This window comes from Ambystoma mexicanum, chromosome 8 (genome assembly GCF_040938575.1).
Source record: "Ambystoma mexicanum isolate Mex_15411 chromosome 8, UKY_AmexF1_1, whole genome shotgun sequence".
Lineage (NCBI taxonomy): Eukaryota > Metazoa > Chordata > Amphibia > Caudata > Ambystomatidae > Ambystoma > Ambystoma mexicanum.
In genome coordinates, this window is record NC_090929.1 from 559,975,818 (window position 1) to 559,998,982 (window position 23,165).

The 23,165-nt window shown below is 41.8% G+C and overlaps 1 protein-coding gene across 3 annotated transcripts in view; it reads left to right on the top strand.

Annotated features, from left to right (window-relative positions):
• Positions 1-22,357, top strand: part of AJAP1 (adherens junctions associated protein 1) — a 992,092-nt gene extending 969,735 nt beyond the window's left edge. For all 3 annotated transcript variants that reach the window (XM_069610263.1, XM_069610266.1, XM_069610265.1), the window contains one exon: positions 22,031-22,357. Coding sequence is in view for 1 of the 3 variants with exons in the window: in XM_069610266.1 (XP_069466367.1) it covers positions 22,031-22,052 (22 nt within the window). In the remaining 2 variants the exon portion in view is untranslated. The remainder of the gene's footprint in view (positions 1-22,030) is intronic.
• Positions 22,358-23,165: the final 808 nt, after the last annotated feature.

Sequence of the window (23,165 nt, forward strand, 5' to 3'; positions counted from 1 at the left end):
TGGATGGCGTCCCTGTGGATACCAGGTGAGGGTAACAGAACGCGAAGCCTACCATAACAAGTCCACCTGGGCGCCATGGAGACATCAGAAATGGACCAATTGGCCCAATTACTAGGAGAGTTTCGTGCTGAGGTTCATTCTGCCCGACAAGAGACTAATGCCCTCCGGAGAAACCTAATAGTGACCAAAGAACGCACTGAAGAGATTAGCAGGCAATACTTGCAATCACAGGCAGGACAGATGCCTCTACCCGGAAGCAATCCAACGATGCAAAACCCCACCATACCACCCACTCTGGTACAGATCACGTTACCGGAACAGTGCCCCTGGCACCACCAGAAAGGTTCTCAGGCGACCCACGGAATTATGCGGCATTCATTAATCAGTGCCGCCTTCATTTTCTTTGTAGGCCTGGAGCATTTCCAAACGACCAAGCTCGGGTAGCTTTTGTCTTATCATACCTGAGTGGTAGTGCAGCAGATTGGTTGGTGCCGTTGGTAACTCATAACGATCCTCTATTACATGACTTTGGGGGGTTCCAGAGAGAAATGTAAAAACATTTTGCTCACCATACCCAGGAACAAGCAGTAGACAATTACCTCTTGTCCCTCCGACAGGGGAATCAGGACTTGTTAACATACATTGCTACCTTCAATAGACTGGTTGCCGAAGCTAGGTGGCCAGAAAACAAAAGAACCACATTATTCCATCAAGGCTTACGAGGCGATTTAAAGGACATCTTAACCCAGGTGGTTGATCCACCCAGAGACTGTGCAGAATTAATCAATCTGGTCGTGCAGCTAGAGCACCGGTTGTAGGACCGAAAGACAGACAGGTCTAAGACGGACCCTCGGACCATGTATGTTCGACCAAGGGAAAACACACCCTGTGTACCTGAAAATGCTGTAGAACCCATGCAGATTGGAGGGATATGGCCTCCATTAACAAAACAAGAGCGGGACAAAAGAAGACAACAACAGCTTTGTTTGTATTGTGGGAAACCAGGACATTTCCTGAAGGACTGTCCAGTAAACCCCCCAAGAAGAACAGTCAGGGCCACAGAGAAGGATGAAGCTAAGGAATCGGAAAAACTACCAAGCTCAACAAATGTAGAGTTCTGTTTGTCGAGTGAGAAGAAAGAGTTGCTGACCTCGCACTTTGCAATACCAGTGATCTTAATTAACCACCAACAGTCATCAAGAATGCATGCCGTTGAAGCATACATCGATAGCGGAGCAGTTGGAAATTATATTGATCAAGAACTGGCAGCAGAGATGGGTCTTCCTTTGTGTTCTAAGCCAACTATGGACAAGGTAACCACTGTGGATGGGACAGAAATCGCTTCCGGACCAGTAACCGAGTACACAGCCAGGGTAACCTTGCTGTGCCAGGACAGACATCGGGAGTCTATTTCATTCGATCTCATCAAGTCACCTCAGTTCACGCTAATACTAGGGATGCCATGGTTGGTTGCTCACAACCCTTTCATAGACTGGCGGGCACAAAAATTAACCTTCCCCAGTGACTGCTCCCCTGCCTGCTATTACCAAGAGGAGAAACCCGACGTCTGTATCCCAATGACTCCCGGAGCAACAGTATCAACCCTGGGAGCAACTAATACCCTGCCAAGTGAATACCATGATGTCCAGGATGCTTTCTGAAAGGACCACGCCAATACATTGCCGCCGCACAGGCCCAATGACTGTCAGATCAACCTTGTTCCTGGTGCACAATCCCCTTGCGAATGGATCTACGCTCTCACAGAACCAGAAAACCTCCAATTGAAATCCTATTTAGACCAGTAACTTGCAAACAGATTTATCCGTCCTTCGAAGTCCCCTGCAGCCAGTCCTTGGTTCTTTGTACCGAAAAAGGAAGGAGACTTGAGAACCTGTATTGACTATCGCACCTTGAAACAGATCACCATGAAGAACCGCTACCCCTTAGCACTTATCCCTGAGATGCTAGACCAAGTTAAAGATGCCCAGATTTAAACCAAATTGGACCTTCGAGGAGCGTATCACCTGGTCTGAGTCAGAAAAGGAGATGAATAGAAAACCGCCCTCCGTACTAAGTACGGCTTGTTTGAATATCAAGTCATGCCCTTAGGGTTATGCAATGCTCCTGCGGCATTCCAGTATTTCATGAATGACGTCTTAAGGGAGTTGTGTGCGCTTTAGTGTACATTGACGACATCTTAGTATACTCAGCCTCGGAACAAGATCATATCAGGCACGTCCGTTCAGTCCTCACCAAGCTCTGTCAACATCGCTTGTTTGCAAAACTTGAAAAATGCTTTTTTCACATCACAGAAGTAGAATTTCTTGGTTTTATCCTTAATCCAGGAGACATCAGAATGGACATGCACAAGGTAGATGCCATTCTGAAATGGCCTTCACCGAAATCTCTGAAACGGGTACAAAGCATGCTGGGCTTTGCAAACTTCTACCGCCGGTTCATACCAGACTTCTCTCAGGTTGTGCACCCAATCACAGTACTATTGTGAAAAAACAATAAAAAGTTTGCTTGGACTGAATAAGCAGAAGAAGCCTTTCAGGAACTTAAACAAAGGTTTACCTCCGTTCCAATCCTGCGACATCCTCGTCCAGACCTCCCTTATGTCGTTGAAACTGATGCGTCCAGTCTCCCAATGGGCGCTGTCCTTTCACAGAGAGACCCGGAAACCGGCCAGCTACATCCTGCGGCCTTCTGGTCGAAAAAGTTCTCACCTCCAGAGTTTAATTATGCCATCACGGACAAGGAACTCCTGGCTATCAAATCCACCTTTAAAGCCTGGAGGCACTACATTCTGGGGGCCAGACACACCATTACAGTCATCACAGACCACCGAAACCTGCAATATCTCAAAACATCCAAGGCCCAGTTCTCGCGCCAATTACGGTGGGCCCTTTTCTTCGCCGAATATGATTATGTAATCACATTTCAACCAGGAGTTGGAAACGGAAAGGCGGATGCCTTATCTCGCATGGGCATAGATGAAATAGCATATACAACTCCAGACCCAGTACCTATTATACATGAAAACAAACTCTTGGGTATCACGACAGCCTTAACACAAGCAGAACTATGAAAGGAAATCCAATGGACAATTAATCCTGATGCCTACCTTGCATGCCAAACTCAAGGAGAACAATATACCATCAAGGACCATCTAACCTTTTTTAGGGATCGCCTATATGTACCCAAGAAGGAATTACAACAGCATATTATTTCAAACTATCACGATTCACTGATCGAAGGGCATCCTGGGATCGCCAAAACCCTAGCTAAGGTGAAAAAGAACTTTTGGTGGCCTACCTGGCGTAAGGACATCATTCAGTATATTCAGTCCTGTGGTCTCTGCGCACAAAATAAATCACAGAAAAAAAAAACATCTGGTCTCCTACAACCATTGGACATTCCTTCAGTTCCATGGCACACTCTTTCCCTTGACTTCATCACTGACCTATCTCCAAGCCAAGGGTTTAACACCATCCTTGTAGTTGTGGACGTCGAAGATGGCCCATTTTATTCCTCTCAAGGGCCTCCCAGAAGCAGCCACTTTAGCAAAAGTGTTCCTGGAGGGCGTGGTTAAGCTACATGGCTTCCCTTCGGTTCTGGTCTCTGATTGAGGCAGCCAGTTTGTTTCAAACTTCTGGAAAAAATGTTGTGCAATGGCGCACATCGACTTTCGGCTATCTACCAGTCACCATCCCCAAACGGACGGCCAAACCGAGAGAACCAATCAGACACTCAAGCAATATTTACGGTGCATGCTGCACCACGAACAAAGGAATTGGAAAGACCTACTATGGATAGCCGAATATGCATATAACAATTCTTTGCATTCAAGCACGGGACAAACGCCCTTCTATACCCTTTATGGCAGACATCCACTTACCTCTGAACTAAACCTTCCAGCCAGCTTGGAAATGACAGCGGTAAAGACTCTACACACAACCATTACTCAGACTTTCAAAAGGGCAAAGGAACACCTTATTCATGCCAAAGAAAAACAAAAGAGATTCACCAACCAACACCGGAAAAAGGCCCCTGAAATTCATACCCCTCAAGGGAACCCAGACCTTTCATCCCAGATTCTTATGACCCTATACCATTAAAGCAATTATCAACCCAGCAGTCGTGAAATTGGATTTATCACCTAATCTACACATCCACCCGGTATTCTATTTGTCCCTCCTGAAACCAATGCAACCCGGCACACGGATTGGGACACCACCTAAGCCCATACTTGTTGACGGAGAACCAGAATTCGAAGTCAAAGATATCTTGGACTCTAAATACTCTAGGACCAAGCTATATTATCCCGTCAAATGGAAAGGATTTGGACCACAAGATAGATCCTGGGAGCCCAGCGAGAATATCCACGCACCACGTCTAGTCAGAAAATTCCATCGGAACTTCCCAACCAAACCTGGGAAAGACAGAAGGAACACCATGGGAGGGGACTTAGGGTGGAGTGCTGTCACAACCCTTGCCCAAAACCCCCTCTGGCAAACCCATTGGCCAGGTGGAGTCAGGACTCGGGCCTCTAGAGCCTGGCATCCTCTTCAAAAGCCCTCATGGGGCCAGTCCTGGCACCTATGGTGCCAGGCTCATACACCATGAAAAACAATGTGCTTGGGAACTACTTTATTGTATTGTCAGGCAACATGGAGGCATCCACATAGCTTGGTTCCTAAGAACCAAGCTATGCGGTCTAGTGTTTTGGGTGTGGTAGCCTAGGAACTACTTTACCTGGACTATTTTGTTGGGGCTATTTAAACCACACCCGAGCAAGATAACATGCTTTGCGTTACTTTGCAGCTTGCAATGTGACGCTCACCGTGTCCAGCTATTCCCTCGCACCCCGGAGAAGCAGAACCTGCAAGGAGACAAAAGGAACATCATTAGCAGAAGCATGTTACCTGCAGTCTTCATCTTTAAACACTCGCAGCTACTGAGAACAGCTTCCTCGAATCTGCACGCCTCCCAGACAGAACGACCTGAAAGAGGAAGATAGAGGCAGGATTAAAGAAAGCAGTAGAGACATTTACAAATTATGAACTGCTCAAAAGGCTTACCTGGCTGGTCGCCTCTCGGCTGGCACCACTCCGGACATTCCACTCGCGCTGAAGAACACCACGACCTACAAGGAAGGAAAACACAGGTTAGCAAAGGCAAGACTTCACAGCGCTGTGCATAGCGCTTACCGCATCATAGCGCTCTTAATGCGCCATCATTTACAAACGGGGCTCAACCAAGCCAGTTCACTTCGCTGAAGCTCTGGGAGAAAAAAGAGACATTTTTAACAAGAAAGGCATGCAGGATAGCAACAAAACTAAAGAACAGCAATAAGACCTACCTGAGCAATATCAAATGGGCCGGCGTCAGTGAAATAACTGGACCGCACTCGCCCCTGAAAGACAACGCGCCCCTGCAAAGAAGGCAGGACGGAGAGCACGCCTAATTCTACCACAAGGTGAGGAGAGGGTGCCAGAGGGACTGAAATCATACGGGTGGAGGGAGGATACTTACCCCAGTCGGTCAGTCTTGAACACAGTCCTCCTGTATTTTCAGGCAGAACCTTCCCCGCAGACCACATCAGGGCAAAGCTGAGAAGCATACCAGCGAGTAACCCGGCTGGGTGGCGTCCCTGTGGATACCAGGTGAGCGTAACAGATACCGCTAGGCGTATTCTAACTGAGCATGTGTTCTTATAGATTTTTGATACTCATTCATTTGTGTCATTGTTAAATCCTGTTTCCTTCATCTTTCCCATTAATGTTTTCTTTGTTGCCTTCTTGCCGATTTTTACCAACACTTACATACCTATAGGCATATTCTACCTGTGCATTTGTTTCCAAAGATCTGTGCTTATCATTTATTTGTGTCATTCTTCCATCCTGTTGGGTAGTTAGATACCTGTTGGCGTATTCTAACTGTGCATTTGTTCCTACAGATTTGTGATACTCATTCATTTGTGTCGTTCACATATCCTGTTTCCTTTATCTTTCCCATTAATGTTCTCTTTGTTGCCTTTCTGCCGATTTTTACCAACAGGTAGATACGTTTAGGCGTATTCTGCCTGTGCATTTGTTTCCAACGATGTGTGATAATCATGTATTTGTGTCATTCTTCCATCATGTTGGGTAGTTAGATACCTGTGGGCTTATTCTGTTTGTAGTCTTTCACATACTTTGTTAACAATTTTGAAGTACACCTTATTACGTACATTGTGGCTTCAAGAATATTAAATAAGCATTTTTTAGGTTAGCTGGCAACCTCTGCTTTAAAGTAATGTTGCTATCATTACATTCAAACCATCCAGAACTCTTTTTAATGTATGCAGTGTAGTGACCTGCATTGGTTGTAGCTCATGCATGGTAGATTATTCCTACTGTTGTAAAGGTTTTCTTTCCAAGTGACACTTGACCGTGTGTAAATCCAGTTAGTTTGCAGTTGTTTTTGGTGCCATCTGCATTATAACGTAGAAGCATAACTATTATGTAGGCACTATGTGATTGTATCAGTAAGGTAGAGCGATTGTCTGAATTGCAAATACTACATAATCTGCCATGGTTTGCATTTTGTACCAGTTGCTGAAATGGAATGCTCTCACAATTTGGCATGGTAATATATACAAATCGCTCATTTGGAATTTCTTCCTGTATCTCTTTGTTAGAGAGTGCATGTATGTTTCCACACATACGAAATTTGGAACATTTCATTTACAGGTATGCTTTTGTTTTCCAATACTAATAGTATGTGCATTAGAAATTCTTACGTATCTTCTTGTGAATTCATAGTGAATCTCACTATTCCAGCACAGTCGTCCAATTGTTGCGTTACTCCATAAACACTGTATGTGTTGTCAGGATTGCTTGTTGCGTTTCTATGCAGCACTAACATTTGCAAACACAATTGGTCTGTGCTGTGCAGGTAAATATTGTTAACAATTGGTGGCAATTGAAATAGAATATTCATTGCTACATTTGCATAGCAACTTACCCCACTTTCATTTGTAAATTTGAATGGGCCAGCAAGTTCTGTATCTGAGTGCATTTTTCATTTTTTTCTTTTGCTTCTTTGCCGATGTGCCTGGTTTACATTCCCTAATAGGTTCTTTTATGTTTGCGGCCATTGATGAAACTTTAGCTTCTTTTCTTTTTTTTGCAGAATTTCCTGTTGCATTTTGTTGCATTTTTGTTTCATTTACTTTTCTTTTACCACGTTTCACTTTATCTGGTACAGGGTATTGTTTCAGATTAGGGGTGTACAGTGAACACAATCTATTGACCTCTAAAATGGAAGGAATATCAGCTTTGAATTTACTTGAATCAAAGTTTATTAGCATTAGCGCATCAAGTGTACGTAAGCATGAAAATGCTACGTAGCTCATGCCTTCCTTAAACACTGTCTTTCCTATATCTATCATTGCTTTCTCTAGGGTAAGACCTTGGGATTTATGAATGCTAACTGCATATGCAAGAGTTAGAGAAAATTGCTCTCTACGTACATACATGTACAGCCATTGAGCGCCCTATCCTTTTCACTTCTGAAAGTTTATCAAAGCGAATATTGTCAAACTGAATGCTGCTATCATGTGGGTATGATTGAAAGCCAACAACTGTACCCAGTGCTCTATTAACTATCCCTTGCTCTACGTCAAGGTTACGTTTAAGCATTACTCTACAATTTAATGATAATTTCAATACTTTTTCCAATACAACTGTGTTGGAGATTGAATTTTCTAAACTATTTAGTCTTGTTGTGGCTTGCTCACACATGGGTACTGTCAAACAATGTACGTCTAGTTTGTCTGTAGCGCTAATTTCTATTATTGCTTGCATTTCTTTGTTTAACATTGTTTCATTGAATTTGAAATAGCTTGCAAGAGTTGGCATTAAGGCCATACAATTGACATTTTTGTACGCTATTTGTTCCATAACATCAGTTGCACATGCATTATCGCCATGAAGTGCATTTATATGCCGCTTTTTCAATATAGCTTGTGCTTCTTGCGATAATACACCAACTCTAATACTTTTCAAGATGTTGATGTAAGTGAGATCTGCAGATTGCTGCATGTTCTCAGTTAATTCTCTGTATTGGAAATGTTTCCAAAGGTTAACATTACCTATGATAACAGTTTTCCGGCAGAGTTTGTGGCCTAAGGTTTTAAAGATCGGTTCACCTTTTACTGGTGTCAATTGTAGAAGATCTCCGAAAACGATAAAGTTTCCCTTCAAAGAGTTCATCGTTATTACTTTTAAGTACTTCTTGCAATCGGAGATGAATCAAAGCCAACATTAGATTGGAGACCATGCTCACTTCATCTATTAGCAGCATTTTCATTTGTTTCAATACTGTACGTAATTCCATTGCAGCTTCTGCAGAAAGTTTGTAATAGTCCAATTTATTTTGATGCTCTACTGGAAGCAGTAGTAATCGGTGTAAAGTCACACTGCCTATGTTGTAGGCAGCTAAACCTGAGGGGGCTGACAGTTTGTTGTTTGTCAATTGTTGAAGGAACTTGCTGATCATTTTGATTAATAATGTTTTCCCTGATCCAGCTTCACCACTGACGTACAGCAGTATAGGTTTGTAATTGTGGCAGGTGCATTCTTTATTTTTGTTTTGTACGCCATGCACAATTTGTTTTGTTACCTCGTCAAAAATGGTAAGCTGATCGTTGTTAAGTTTTCCTTGTTGTACAGTTAAGTCCTTTGTATCTTCTTGATACTGATACATGGTGTTTTCTACTTCTGCATAGCAACTTCAGCCTCATTTGCTATTATTGGTTGTCCTAATGGTTTTTGAGTTCCTGTTACAGAATGTTGACTACTGTTGGAAGAGTCTTTATCTAGTTGGCCCTGACTTTCTTCTTCCTGTTGCTGCGCGTTGTGTAACATTGTTTTGTACTGCGTAAAGTTAACATCAGTGATAGTGCTTTCATTTGCTTTGAAAGCATCTTCATAGCACTCAAAATGATCTAGTATGTATTCCTCTTTTCTCCATGGTTTGAAAAGTTGCAACGGAGACATGTAATATAGTTCTTTCTGTTGAGGAGTGTTTAATGACAATTTCACATGATTAATTAAGCTTTGTTTGTTTAGTTTCACTAAGCTCCCTTCACAATCGGTCAATCTATATTGATGTTTGCTTTCATCGGGTTTTACATTATTTTTGTATGCAACGTTTTGAGCTATGTGGTATATACACATGCTTTCCAGAGTGGTACTCCTGTTCGTATAGTATGTGTCCAGTAAATTGTTTTTTAGAATGTCTTGGCTGTTGGGATCATTTCTGGCAATTGTTTCTATGTCCTCATATGATTTTAGCACTCTTTTTCTAGATTTTGCAGGACCAAGACTGAGCCATACTATGTTGTCTGATTTTCCATAACAAGCAGTGCCGGTTAAACGATCTGATACTTCATAGGCTCCACATTCTCTATGAGACAGCATTTTTATGCCTGGGCTGTACAATTTCTGTGATAATGTTTTGTCTGATGCTAGGTCATCCCAGAGGTCTTGAAGCTCTGTTTTTTCTGCTTTTGTTACGTAGGCTGTAAAATATCGTGCAACAGCAGTTGAATTGTCTGCAATGTACTGCACATCTATGTTTGCATTCCATAATAGGACAATGAATGCATTGTAATCATTGATATATTTTGATTCTTCCCTTCTTTTTATGTAATATGTGTTTTTAGGTGATTTACCTTTAACACTATGTCGAACCGAAGACATGAAGTTGTTTACTTCACCTGTTTCTGTAACTGGTCTAGGGAAACCAAAGCGGCATTTGGTGTAGTATTTATCTTTGTTTTTGTATTTACGGCGACAATATTTGCCACACTTGTGTCTTTGAAATTGTAAAATCTGCCCATGCAGCTCACTATGTGTCTGTTGTGAAGGGTTTCACATGTGACATATTTTTGTATAAACTGAAAAACAGTGCTATCAATGTCGTGCCCAAATTTCGGAGCACCTTTGATCCATAACAGAATGTGAATATGTGGTGCTCCTCTTGCTTGATATTCTTTTCTCCAAAAGAAGTGTTGCACTTCTCCAAGGGGAGGAACAGTTTTATTGCAAATAAAGTGTAGCATTGCAATGAAATGATGATGGAAAAATCTTGAGTCATTAACTGGATATAGAGAGCAAAGTTCTCCAGGTGTTAATATATATATGTTGTTTTTGTTGCTGTTTGCTAAGCGTAGGAACTCATGTAAATCTTCACATGCATATTCTGCAGAACTAAGCGTAACAAACCAAGTTGGTGGTCCAAGGTTTCTGATTATGCAACGCACGTCTCCGTGCCTTCTGAACCAGTATTCCTTTGTACCACGCATGTTTGCAAAGAAATTTGTTATACTTGATTGTAAAACCTCATCTTTTTCTTGTACTTTTTGAATTAACTGCGTTGCTGACATATTTTGAAAGTGGGTTCCAGATTTAAGAATGTGTGCAACTCCATAACATAGTGTTGCTAATTCACTTTCGTAGAGTAGGTGAAATATGTATTCCACATTTTGCCTTCATCTGGGATCTTGTGAATACATTCGTAATGAGCGGCATTCTGATGCCCCAATCTGAGTGGGTCTATCATCGTATCTCCCACCTTTGCCAGTTGGAAATAGCAGTGGAAAAGCACTTCTATACTTTTTTCCCAAATACTCATTGGTGACCCTTTGGTTTGTCACATTTGGTAAGTTTCTAGTGCATTATCTATGCTTTCATTGGAATGCAATGGATGAATTGTGTAATGGTCGAAAAGAGTGGATACTGTAGCTGGATCCAGACGTTCAAATTGCCCAGTTTCTGATGGCTCTTGAATTATTTCAGTTGTTTGCCTTAAGCTTTCATCAATATTTATTTCCTTGTAGTACTCATTGTTATCGTTTAGATATTGCTATGCTTTTGTAACTTTGTGTAAGTCTACCAATAGTTGCCAATTTTTTTTATCCGTTGTTGGTACTCCATTTACCAATACTATTAAAGAATGGTCTATTGAACGTTCCACTCCTAGAGTGTGCACATTTTCCACTAGATCTAATGGCAAGTAAACTACTTTGCCACAAATTCCTTTCACCAATTCAGAGGAAGGTAAATTTGCTGTTTTTGGATGCATGCGTATAATTGCTTGAAATGGGTGAACTGTTTGAATTATTATGCTCTCACACAAATTGAGCTGTTGCAGGATTTTTGGTAATGGAACCAATTCCAAATTATTTGTAATTGCACGTGAAGGAGTGTGGTTGTTGCCTAATTTTGCAGTACAGTAACTGCAACATATTAGGCGTTCAGTTATTTCATATTTGATTTCAGCTAAAAGATACAAAGCGAATTCAAACCATTTAGAGTCCTCATTGTTTTCTATTTTGTATGCTATGTCCCCACATTTTGTGTGTTCCTTTTGTAAAACGTTCTGCGGCAAAATATACACACATGGTTTGGTACTTCAGTCGATGACCTTTTAAATTTTAGTATTTCCTTTCTGTATGTATGTAAAAAAGAAGGTTGCTATGTGCAGAATTTTCGCTACTATGCTCTAAAACTGTTGCATTTTCTACATGGCTTTCACTTCCAAAATATTTTTTCTGAATACAGTCCATTTCTTCTTGTAAGTATGTGGGTGTACCATGCAGAAGAGTGCTATTTAAATTGCCTAATTCTGAAGCTGGACTTTTTGCACAGTATATTTTGTACACTAAATTTCTTACTTTGGAATGATGTACTGCTATTCTTTTGATATCATGGAAGGTACTTTTGCAAATAGGGCCAGAAATGCAGGCTAATGAATGTCCTTTTAGTCCTCTGACTTTCCGCACTACACAAATATCCATATTTTGTAGCACTTTCATTTTACTTTTGTCTTTACCTTTTACATATTGATTAAGGAACTGACGTAAAGATTTGAAAGCTGTGTTTGGAATGGCACACATTGATGTGCACGGCCATTTGTATACTGGACGGTGTGGTTCTGCTGAATCAAGAGGTAATTCTGAGTTTTCAGAAGACAGTTTTGTAAGCAGTGTTTCTTGTTCCATGATGGCAGTATTGATTTTCTCATACGCTCGTCCACTGCTATGGATGGCAATTGTGTTTGTTTGATTTTGTTTGTATGCTTCTTCATTAAAGTATGGCTCTGTGCTTGTTGTGTAACTCCATTCACCACCACAAACATGCAAAAAATTATTTTTCTTCACATTCCGTTTATTGCTGAGTTTCATTTGTATTTTGGTACTTAGTTTTGTTAATGCTTTCATCCTTTTCAACACTAATATGAACAACTTCCTTTTGAGAAGGATGGCACTGTCCACGAGTGCTTGTAGAATTAACTTTCTACGGTACGTTTTAAGGGGCGAGGATGATTTTGGTCCTCTTCTTAGTTCATTCTTAAGGACTCTGTGAGGAAACATTTTTGCTAAAATACATTTTTTACTATGGGTTATTCTTTAGGGGTCATTACGACCCAGGCGTTAACCATGGTGCTATTAGCGCCATGGTTGACGCCAGTATTTTAACGATTGCGCCATGGTGGATGGCGGAATTACCACCCCATTCCAAGGTTGATGGGACGGTAATTCCTCATTCACCATTGGCCCTTCCCCATTCCCATTTTTGCCCCCATAGGGCTCAATGGCAAATTGCGGTACCGTAATTACCTCCAAGGTCCCTTTGCGGGTCCAATCCTTAACGGCTGGTCAAGACCAGCTGTTATGGTAGGGACCCGCAAAGGGACCTCGTAATTAGGTGGTAAGGGGTTAACGGCGGTGCAACCTTTTTTACGGCTCCGTTAACCCCTTACCACCTGGGTCGTAATGAGGCCCTTACACTATCAGGATTATTAGGAACATTGTTGGCTGTACTGGTAGCCGTTTTTGTCACAACATTTCTGTGTTTTGTGACACTTTTGATGGAGGACGCACAGTTTTGTTAGTTGAGACTTCTTTTACTATGTTACCCAACTGCATTAAGTGGTTTGTACCAAGATTCTCCACTAACTCTACAACAGGTGGATGCTTGCATTGGGCACCTTTATTTTTATTTGCTCAAATTCTGCGTTCTTTTCTACGGAGCTGCTTTTTGGTAGGCATTCTTTGGTGTCTGTTGAGAAAAAAAGTATACTTTGGTCTGTTGTCCAATGTATGTGTGCTGTATGCATGTGTGCATAAGTGTGATGGGGCAGCTCTTATGCATGGTGTGTCAACGCACAGTGACCTCTAACTATCATTTGGTAAGGCTACTTTACTGTTTGTATACTAGTAAAATGTGCTTTAACATGAGAGTAGAAAGTGCCCTACTTTTACCATTATTAACAAACAAAATGCCAAAAACATGCTACCACAACTTACTTTCACAATCTAACCTTCTAAGGATTCCCTATGTTATTTCAGTACCAAACACACAGGGATTTGTCAGCCATTCCACCTGTTATTATTTGTTGAATAAATGGATATTTGTAGGTAGAATGGTTTACAAATGGTTGCTTGCTTTGGTGCCCAAAACAAACAAATAACCCACGCAGCCTCTTTAAGGTGTAGTTACAATATCAAGGTTTTACTGTACTTACTTCTTTGTACAAGATGTCCAGGTTTCTTCGGATATGTCGTCTGCAGTCTAGATGCTGTTGATTCTCAGGACAGTAGTCTTCACTGTGAATTAAAAAAACAATATCAATTACTTTGTGTGTTTGCAGCGGTCATGATACTGCAGAATTTCCTGCTACTTCTTTCGTCAGATGATTTAACTTTCATATTTGAACCCAGTCCACGTGCACATTTCACTTCTCTCTATGCATTCTTTCCTTACTACTTTCAATATGGTACTTGAAAGTCCTTCACAATAACTGCATTCTTTAAGGGTTTGGAAATGCCTTGTTCTTTACAAAATGTAGTATGCATAGGAGAGAGGTTTGTAAGCGATAGGGCAAAGTACTAGATGGACAAACATTTTGTACAGTGTCCAAAAATGGGGAGACCCTCCGAAGGACATGTGAGCATCACAATCGGGAGCGATTACTATTCTCATACAATCACATTGCAAGTAGAATTACTTTAGGCAGTATAGAGTCCAGAGCTCCAACATTTTCACTTACAAAATTGAGGTCTTCCCTAAATTCTACTTCTCAACTAACACGCTTTTGGCGGGTGTTATGCGCCTTCTAAAGGGCAGACTCACCCGCCAAGCCTCCTGCACGGCCATTCCATCCAATGGATCCGCCAAAACCAAAATCGTCTGATTTCACCCGCCTTTAAGAAAAAAATGGTTGAGAGCTATGCCTTAATAGGCATTCTTGCAACGTATGTACAGGTTATGCAGAGGACAGTAAGCGGTCATGCGATTTGTTAATGACAAATCAGCATTGTTGCACTTTAAAAGGGGGAGCGTTGTTATGTGTTCCCTATGGAAATTTACCACCATTATTTTGTCTATTTTACATCATAAGGGTTCCACATTTACTCTGATTAAAATGTACATACCTGTACTCTATACTGATGCATGTGCACATGCATGGAGCTGTACGTCGAAATTCACAATCCTTGCACAGTCGCTTGTGAAGTAGGTTCTTTGCAATGGTATGCGATTTTCATTAAGAATCATCAGCAGTAATTTTGAAGTGCGCAATGTTGATGACGGAGTTAAAATTAGCGATGTTCTTTGTGATTGGTGGATGATTGTGTGCCCGCTTAGTTGCGTCCAATGAGGGACTCGCTTTGCTACCGCTGTAGAAAGAGTGGAAGGACTGGGTAAGAGTTACATGCCGCACGTAGGCAACGCTTGTCCGCTGGTAGGGCATGTCACATACAGGTTTCTACAGCAAATCCTGCATGGCAAAAACGACTGTAGGCATCAGCCAATCAGATGTTCACATTAGTCTTTTGTGTCGAAAGATGGTGCGCACACTGAAATGGCAGAGGAGCAGAGGGTCAGGGTTTTGCTGCTCGGAGACATTTTTGTGCAAGGCTTACAACACTATGCTGAGAGTAGGCATGTGGCACACCATTTCGATGTGCGAGGAGTGGAGGTGGTGTGGAGTGCTGACAATGATGCCAATGCTGCGGCAATTCTGCAAGTTTGCAGAGACATGCATCGAATGACCACGCCTCATGTGGTAATTTTGCACTACTGTGCTTGCCACTTGGCAGATTTGGCACCGTTGGTTGAAGCACTCATGACCATCTTCCGAACATCGAAATTTATTTTTTCTGCTTTACTCCCGAGAGTGCAATGGAACAACACTTCTGTTTTCTGTCCAGATCAAAGCATCAGGAGGTGCATCATCAATCGCGGCATGCGTGCATTCATGCTATGGGCCTCATTACGACTCAGGCGGTAAGGGTTTTACGGCGGCGTAAACAGCGCCGACCCTTACCGCCTGATTCCGAGGTCCCTTAGCGCCATGGAGGTTTTAACACCTGCTTTTAGCAGGTGTTAAAATCCATGGCGCTAAGGGACCTTGATGTTAATTACGCCACTGTAATTTACGGTGGCGTAATTAACGCCTTCCCCACTCCCATTATGCCCTATGGGGCAAAATGGGAATGGGGAAGGGAAAATGGGAAAATGGGGATTTACCGCCCCGCCAAGGTTGGAATGGGGCGGTAAATCCGCCAACCACCATGGCGTAAACATAGTTTACGCCATGGTGGTAAAGTCACGGCCCAGGCGGTAACTTACCGCCTGGGTCGTAATGAGGCCCTATGAGTTGGTATGTTTTTTTGTAGCCACGATAACATTGCTGCAACCAATGCACACTACTTTGAAGCAGATGGTGTTGTGCTATCCTCTTTGGGAAATGCAGTGTTTTTTTGGAACATACGACTTGCTTTAGAGAACGTTCTGTAATGTTTGCACGAGTAAAGCAAGGACAGAAAATACAGAAAAATACAGAAAATACCACATGTCTGTACGATATGTGGGCAAAAAAAAGCTACCTTAAAGGGGAAAAAAGGGAATAGTACTTTAATGTACCGTCGTCATGCTCTGATCCTGTACATGTCTGTGAACATGGCGGTACTTAGCAGCTAGCACATATCACCACTGGAAATTGAAGGGTGGAGCCGCATGTAAATGAGAATGAGTGGAGCTAGGGATTGGTCCATAAAGTTCAATAGGAGTGTTCTGACCGACGTACTTTAGTAAGACCATCTTCTCCCTCACAGGACACCACACAGCCATGGCTTTCCATGCTCGACAACAGATTATATGGATTGTGGGAGACTCATGGATACATTGGTTGAAGGTGCATGCAGAAAGCTGCAGTTTATCTACAAATCTCGGATTTCCACATGTGGAGGTGCACTGGCATGGCGTGCGTGGCATGAGATGGGTGGATTTGGTACCTCTGTGTTACTTTACAGACAGAGCGTCTTCCAGAAATACTCATCATTCATTGTGGAGGAAACAGTTTATGCCATGCATTTCTTTACAATTTGCCATGAAGGAAGGACTCGCGAAGCTCATGGGCATTTTTCCAAATTGTCAAATACTTTTTTCCCTTATTGCCCAAAGACAAAAATGGTTGCGTTCTTCAGCATTTCGTCCATAAATGGAGAAAGCGAGACGGGATGTGAATAAGGCTGTGTGCCTTTTTAAGAGATGTTGGCATGTGCTCTTTCCACAATGAAAACATTTTGTTTAGTAGCAGTTTCATTTTCCGCAGAGATGGAGTCCACCTCACATATGCTCGTAATCAGATTTTTCTTCACAATGAACAAAATGCATTGTGCCCTCTTTTGCAATCACACTAACCTATCTGACAATCCGTTTTCCCCATTCCACTGTTTTTGACCCACACAACACACCACCAAAGGCTCTTTTCAGAGCCGCCACTTACTCCCAACGTACACTTTATTGCGTTTGCGCCGCTTGCACCCTACCTTTTTCCCCCTCTACGACTGTCTGCAAATATTTGCTGAACTCCACACGGGTCTATGGCCTTCACTTCATAGTTCTATTGTTACACTGAGAAAGGCGACTCTATAAAGAGCCTTTTCTGTCATTTATGTTGTTTTTACGTTCATTAATTGCCCGCACTCGCCACACTAGGAGAAGAGGCGAAAGGAGGGTAAGGAAGGGCCACCAGCCATGGGGATAAGAAAGGGCAACTCAACAGACAAATATTACGGGTGATGTTTATTTAGGTAAGGAGCAAATCTTCTGGTGCTCGGTGACTGTAGCCTCAAAAGCACTTCAAAAACTCTGCCCCGTGCAGAGTACTGCGTCACAATACGTGCACACTACTGTCACCTTTGAAAGGTAAGGGTCCACAGCATTTCGAAATGGCTTGTGAAGCAGCTGGAGGGAGGCACTCCCCCACAGGAGTGTCTCTTGTGGTGGGAGGAGCAGATTCCGAGGATGCTGTGGAGGAACTCAAACGACTACGCTCTTCACATGGCACCACCTTGCGAATGTCCGCTTCATGGTTGTCGTACCAAAATTGTATGCTCCAAATGTCCCGCGTCTCAACACCACATCGCACTGGTTATACTTCACCAGGTTCGCACATGCTTTTGGTACGTTCCCATAAACGGAAAACAACCACCACACCCACGACTCCCGCTGAGTGCTCCTAGTGCGGAGTTCCTCCACTTCATTCTCTTCCTCCTCTTCTTCCTCAATCTCTACATCCTCACCCATACATCTCTCTTCAGGCCCTTGGTGAGGTTGTGATGGTGGCGGTTTTGGGGGTGGTGCAGAGGCTAATGACCCAACCGCAGCCATTGAAGCCATACCAATTACTTTCCTTTTCGTCACTACAGCAGTAAAGGCAACGCACCTCTATCTACTATAGCTAGAAGGACAATGAAGATGCGCTCGGAGGTGTGGCCTTTTGAAGGGGTGCAGGGGTGTGCCTCACGACCGTCTTCATCCCTACAAAGCGGTACTCACATTTTACACAGCAACTCCTAAGGTGGTCTATTGTTTGGGATGTACCACATTACATTTTTACCCTCCTCAATAGTTTGCCTTGTCTCTACAAGTTCATTTTTAGTGTTGCGGAAGCACACAAACCGCGGAAACTAGTCCCCACGCGCAGCGTCGGTGCGGTCACAACACATCCGCCCCCTTAAAAAAAGTCCCCTGGATAGCAAATGCAAAGAATCAAACATGCGCATGCACACAAGTGTCCTACGGACAGTGTTCGGGTTCTCAAACTACTTCAAAGTGCGACACAAGTGAGACGGACAGTTAGGAACTGGCACAATGTTGGCAATCCTTTTATTTGCACTGCGCATGTGCACGCATGCAATGTTCACTGTTCAGGACAACTCCATTTTGTATGCCTACGAACTTGCTGGCCACCGTGCCTGTTCTAACGACGGCACCATTTTGACGGCACCCAATATGGACCGCTATACTGTCCTTCACACACTCCCTTTTTACTTATTTACACCCATTCCGGACAACTTGTGTGTTCTACGACCATGTATTATCTCGTTTGTAGGTGTTACGCCGAGGTAATATATCCTTTGGACACCCCTTTATGTTTATGTACGCACTATTTGAAAAGATGCTACAGTTACACATCACATCCGTCTTACTTGGCATTAGACAGCACCCACATTCCATTGCTTGTGGATAGGTCGAACAGGCACGCTGTTCGCGAACATTTTACGTCTTTTTAAAATAAAACGTTTACACACAAACTCATTCTCTACAACTACTGTACAAAACCATTTACTACACACATACACACACATCAATCTAAAGAAACAGCGGAGGAAGAGGACACTGATACAAATATGGGGGAATTTGGTTTTAAAACGGGCTGGTTATGAGGGGAAGATTTGTGAGGGGAAGAAGGGATGGATACTTTGTCAAAACTTCTATTTTCCTCTTGCAGGTTTGGGGATGGTTAACTAGGGAATGGAGAAGCCAGACAGGTGCAGGTGGGGCAATGGTAACGAACCTTTCCTCTCACACAGTCTCCCATAAACTTTGAAAATTGATGTTCAACATGGCCATTTTTTGCTCTATCCTTTTTATCCTGTTTTCTTCTGTCTCGTTTGTTGCCCTTTCTTCTTTTATTTCCTGGCCTGTTAATTTAAAAATACATGAATTGAATGCCTCTACAATACTGGTCACTATTTTGCATATGCAGAGCACTGTGTACCATTATTGTCGCTGTCTTCAGACATTTCATCATGTGGGAAATACTCCTCCAGCCACTCCAAAGTACTAGCCATTTCTGAGTCAAAACAACAGAAAGAAATTATTATTTCTCCACCACATACCACAAAAAAAACCTCACCCATATAAAACAATGACCTGAACTCACTCTTTTGATGTAATCTCCCTTCGTCCTACTGCGTCCGTCCACTGTCGTTCCAGGCTGCCCAGTTTCGGTGAAGTGATTACGCTGGAGGCATCCTTTCTTTTTTATGGTACCATCCACTTCATTCTACATGCTTACTAAATGTGTTGTTTTCTTTTCCCAGCTTCAGGTTTCCATATTTACTTATTACTACTTATAATATTGTTATGTCCTTCTTCTATGTTGCACACTTTTTGAGTAGAAAGAAAGGGGCTAAGTAAGTGATGTCATCATTGATGTCAGCATTGACATTTGAGATGACATCTTTCATGGTCTCGGTGTTGGTGTTAGCAGTGCACAGGGGTGGTGTCAGGGTTGGGGGCTTAATTTACCATAAGTGTCGAATTTCAGGGGTTTTTCAGTTTTAATTTGAAGCATAAAGGGGTGGGGGAAAGTTTTTTTTGTGAAGTGTACAGGCTTTTGTTAGGGCAACTTAACCATAACGTCCCCTCAACAAAGTTTTTTTTTGTTGTGAATATATATATAAATATATGTGTCTACATATGACATGTATCTTGATACAAAGTCCTTAACCATTAACTATACCACTGCCTGTGTAGCTGATTTCCAGCAGGGATATGCCTCAACCAAGCCCAGGAATGTGTCTACCATGACTAAAACATATTCACATTCCCCATCTGTTGGGAACTGAATATGAGCCATCTGTACATTGACATAGGGACCCGATGGATGTAGGTGCCCCTCTCTGCATACTGTTGTTGTCTTTTTCACGTAATGTTTGTGTCGGATAACATGCTATGTATAAGACTCTGAGGCCACAGAAGAGAAATCTGGGCCATGCCTGTCTTGATTCAAAACAGCAACCACCCCCCCCCTTTATCAATGTTCCCTACAACAAAGTACACACATTAAAACTAAGGCAACAGAGCCTTAGTTTAACACAAACTACATAACCTAATATCCACTGCCAACAACACCCAGACTTTCTCAGGAAATAATTAATTTGATATGATATGATATGATAGGTTATTTATAACAGGCTTAATACGAAGAGGTTTCTAAGCGCGGACCCGGGGATCCACCTGCGTTGCTCCATGTTAAGTTGCTTCTCATTACCCAAATAGCATACTCTTGCTTTAAATAGTTGAAGTGTCTTTTTGTTGGGGCTCCACACGGAGCCCCTCTTCCATTTCCATGGTGGCCGGGTGATGCAGTTCCCAAAGGAATCAGGTAAGTGAGATATGGGGGTGGAAAGGGACTGAAGACTGGAGGGGAGGATAGATGGAAGATGGCGGCATCAGGTATCAACCTTCAAGGTGTTTAGAATATAGGCTGGGATTGTGGGCTTCAGCGCCACAATAGAAGCAACCTTATTGGCTGTATTCCCCAACCCGGGTGCTGGTACATTTTATTACTGGTCAGTAGTTATGTCACAGTTAGCTTATATTAGTATCCGGCGAGGGGGTGTGGTGGCCTCCCAGCCAATGGGGAGGCTCAGAATTTAGGCAGGCTCAGAATTGCCCGGGCCGGTAACTATGGGCCCTGGGGCATTACATGAATTGGTAATGCCCCCCCACCTGACTCCTGCACGGGTCGTATTGCTTAAATAAGTACATATTTTACAGGCTTGCATACAGATGTTGCACTCTGCCATACATTAATTATAGAGCAAATATTACATAGTTCCATTCTTTATATAGAAACATTTCAAAAATAATAAACAATCTACAATAACAAAGAAAAACATCCAAAACAAAGCTGATGCACATTTCTGTATTCACTACATACTTGGCCCTAATATTAAGCATTCATGTTGGTCAATTGTTTGCATTTACTCGTATGTTTAATACACATGTTTCTAAAATGATTAAAAATACTGATTTTAGAAGTCCAGCAGAACAAAGCGTAAAAGGTTGATTGAGATATTTATCATTAGCCGAATAATGGATTTACAGAGTAATTTTCAATGGGGGTTTCTCATTGAATAACACCTTTATAAATGGTCCCTCTATGTTATTTAAAACCAGTGTTTGTCTACAAAGAGTAAGCATTTTATGTAAACCAAAATAATTATTCAAAAAGTCTGAATAATAACTAATAAACAATGAATTATAGCATTGACTTCAGCAAAAAAGTGGATGCCGAAAATATTTGCAGCAGTAAATAAATAGTTCGTAGTTTCACAAAGATATTTTCATGCAAAATATCTCTTTGACTCAGGTAATTCGACTAAAATAGTACGATCCCGCTGCAGAGACAAAGGCCAGCGAGTACAACTTATTTTAATAATAAAACTTGGTGATTCTCCATCGATCTTCGCCTTTATGTGTACCAACATATCAAAAAACATTTCTTGTTGACTCACAAGTTGGTTTGTGAGCTGGAAGAATTCTCAGCCTGTGTAACCGTGGTCATTTATCAAACTGCTCTGACTGCCATATTCACTAACAATCCTATTATTTAATGTTTGTAAAGCACGCATGTTAGGGAGTTTAATATGTTCAACTGCTCCGAAAATTCATTTGCTACATACATTTGTTAAATACAGATCATAGGACATTTGCAATGTGTTGTACATATTGGGGCTTCGTTATTGGTTTAGCTATTAAAGACTGCAAATACTATACAGGAATGCGTTTGAGATAATTAAAGCTAATATAGAATGATAATGTTACGTTCACTTTGATTGATGTGCATGTTGTAACTATTTCTTGTTCTTTCTTCTGCCCTCCCTTAACAGGATTCCATTAGTAAACCTGTAAAAAAGGACAGGTAGCTACTATTTTTCTTTACCAGTGGGACTCAGTGAGAAGATGATCTGTTGGAAAAATATATTTTTATATAAATGAACCATGCCTACAGATACTTTACTGTTTTTCTTTTTTTTCAAAGAGTATGTTTTTTGGAAAAATCAGACTATGGATAAATAAATGAATGTCGCGAAAGTGAGAAACAAAGAAAAGGAATCTAAACTAAAAGACTCAACTATGTACTTTTTTGGTTCCTTTTTGTTGGATTTGGACTGTGATTTTGAACCTGTGCCAATAAAACCATAATGTGCCATCTACTGAATGAAAGACTTATCTTGGGAGCCGGATTTAATGGAATTAATGGAATCACACCTTGGAAATATTAGCCGAAAGAGGGGGTGGGTTGTAGTTTTTGTGTTTTTTTGATAGTGTCAGTGTTCTTTGTTAGTTATCATTGCTCTTTTAAACCATGCACAGTGCATTCAGCTATATTTTGTACAGCGGCAATATTCTGGAAAAGCTATTTTTTGCAGATTATAGTATAAGGTAAGATTCTTACTGGTTTAAAAGGCACACCATCAAATTGAGTGATAAGATGAACCCTTGCAAAATTTTCAGTGCAAAAAAGTAGGCAGGAATTAATTCCATACAAGTGATAAATGTGTGTCTGAGCCTGAGTTACCTGTCATTTTTGAGAACATCCTCATGACATACAGCTATTCATGTGACAGTTTGCTTTTTCGCAGTATTGTTGGCAGCCGGTCTGCAGTGACCCTTTTATGCCTGCAGCTAAAATGTATGGATCAGCATGGGTTGGTGACATTTCCCGTCCAGGACAATGAGAAAGAAGAGATGAACGCTGCATGCTATGCACAGTCCTCGGTGGCAAAGGAAAAAAGAAGAATTAGTATTTTCTCAATAGGATGGAGTTCAACAAATCTGTTACAACTGAAAAACACGAAACCACAAACATGTGTCATTATCAATCCTTTCACTCCAAGCATGTGAATTTCCACGGGAACTTGGGATTACATGCTTGGACATAGCCACCAAATGGCTTATTGTTGATATTAGTCATCATTACCTGTGTGTCAACATCTCATGCATTTTTTCATAAACAATGTC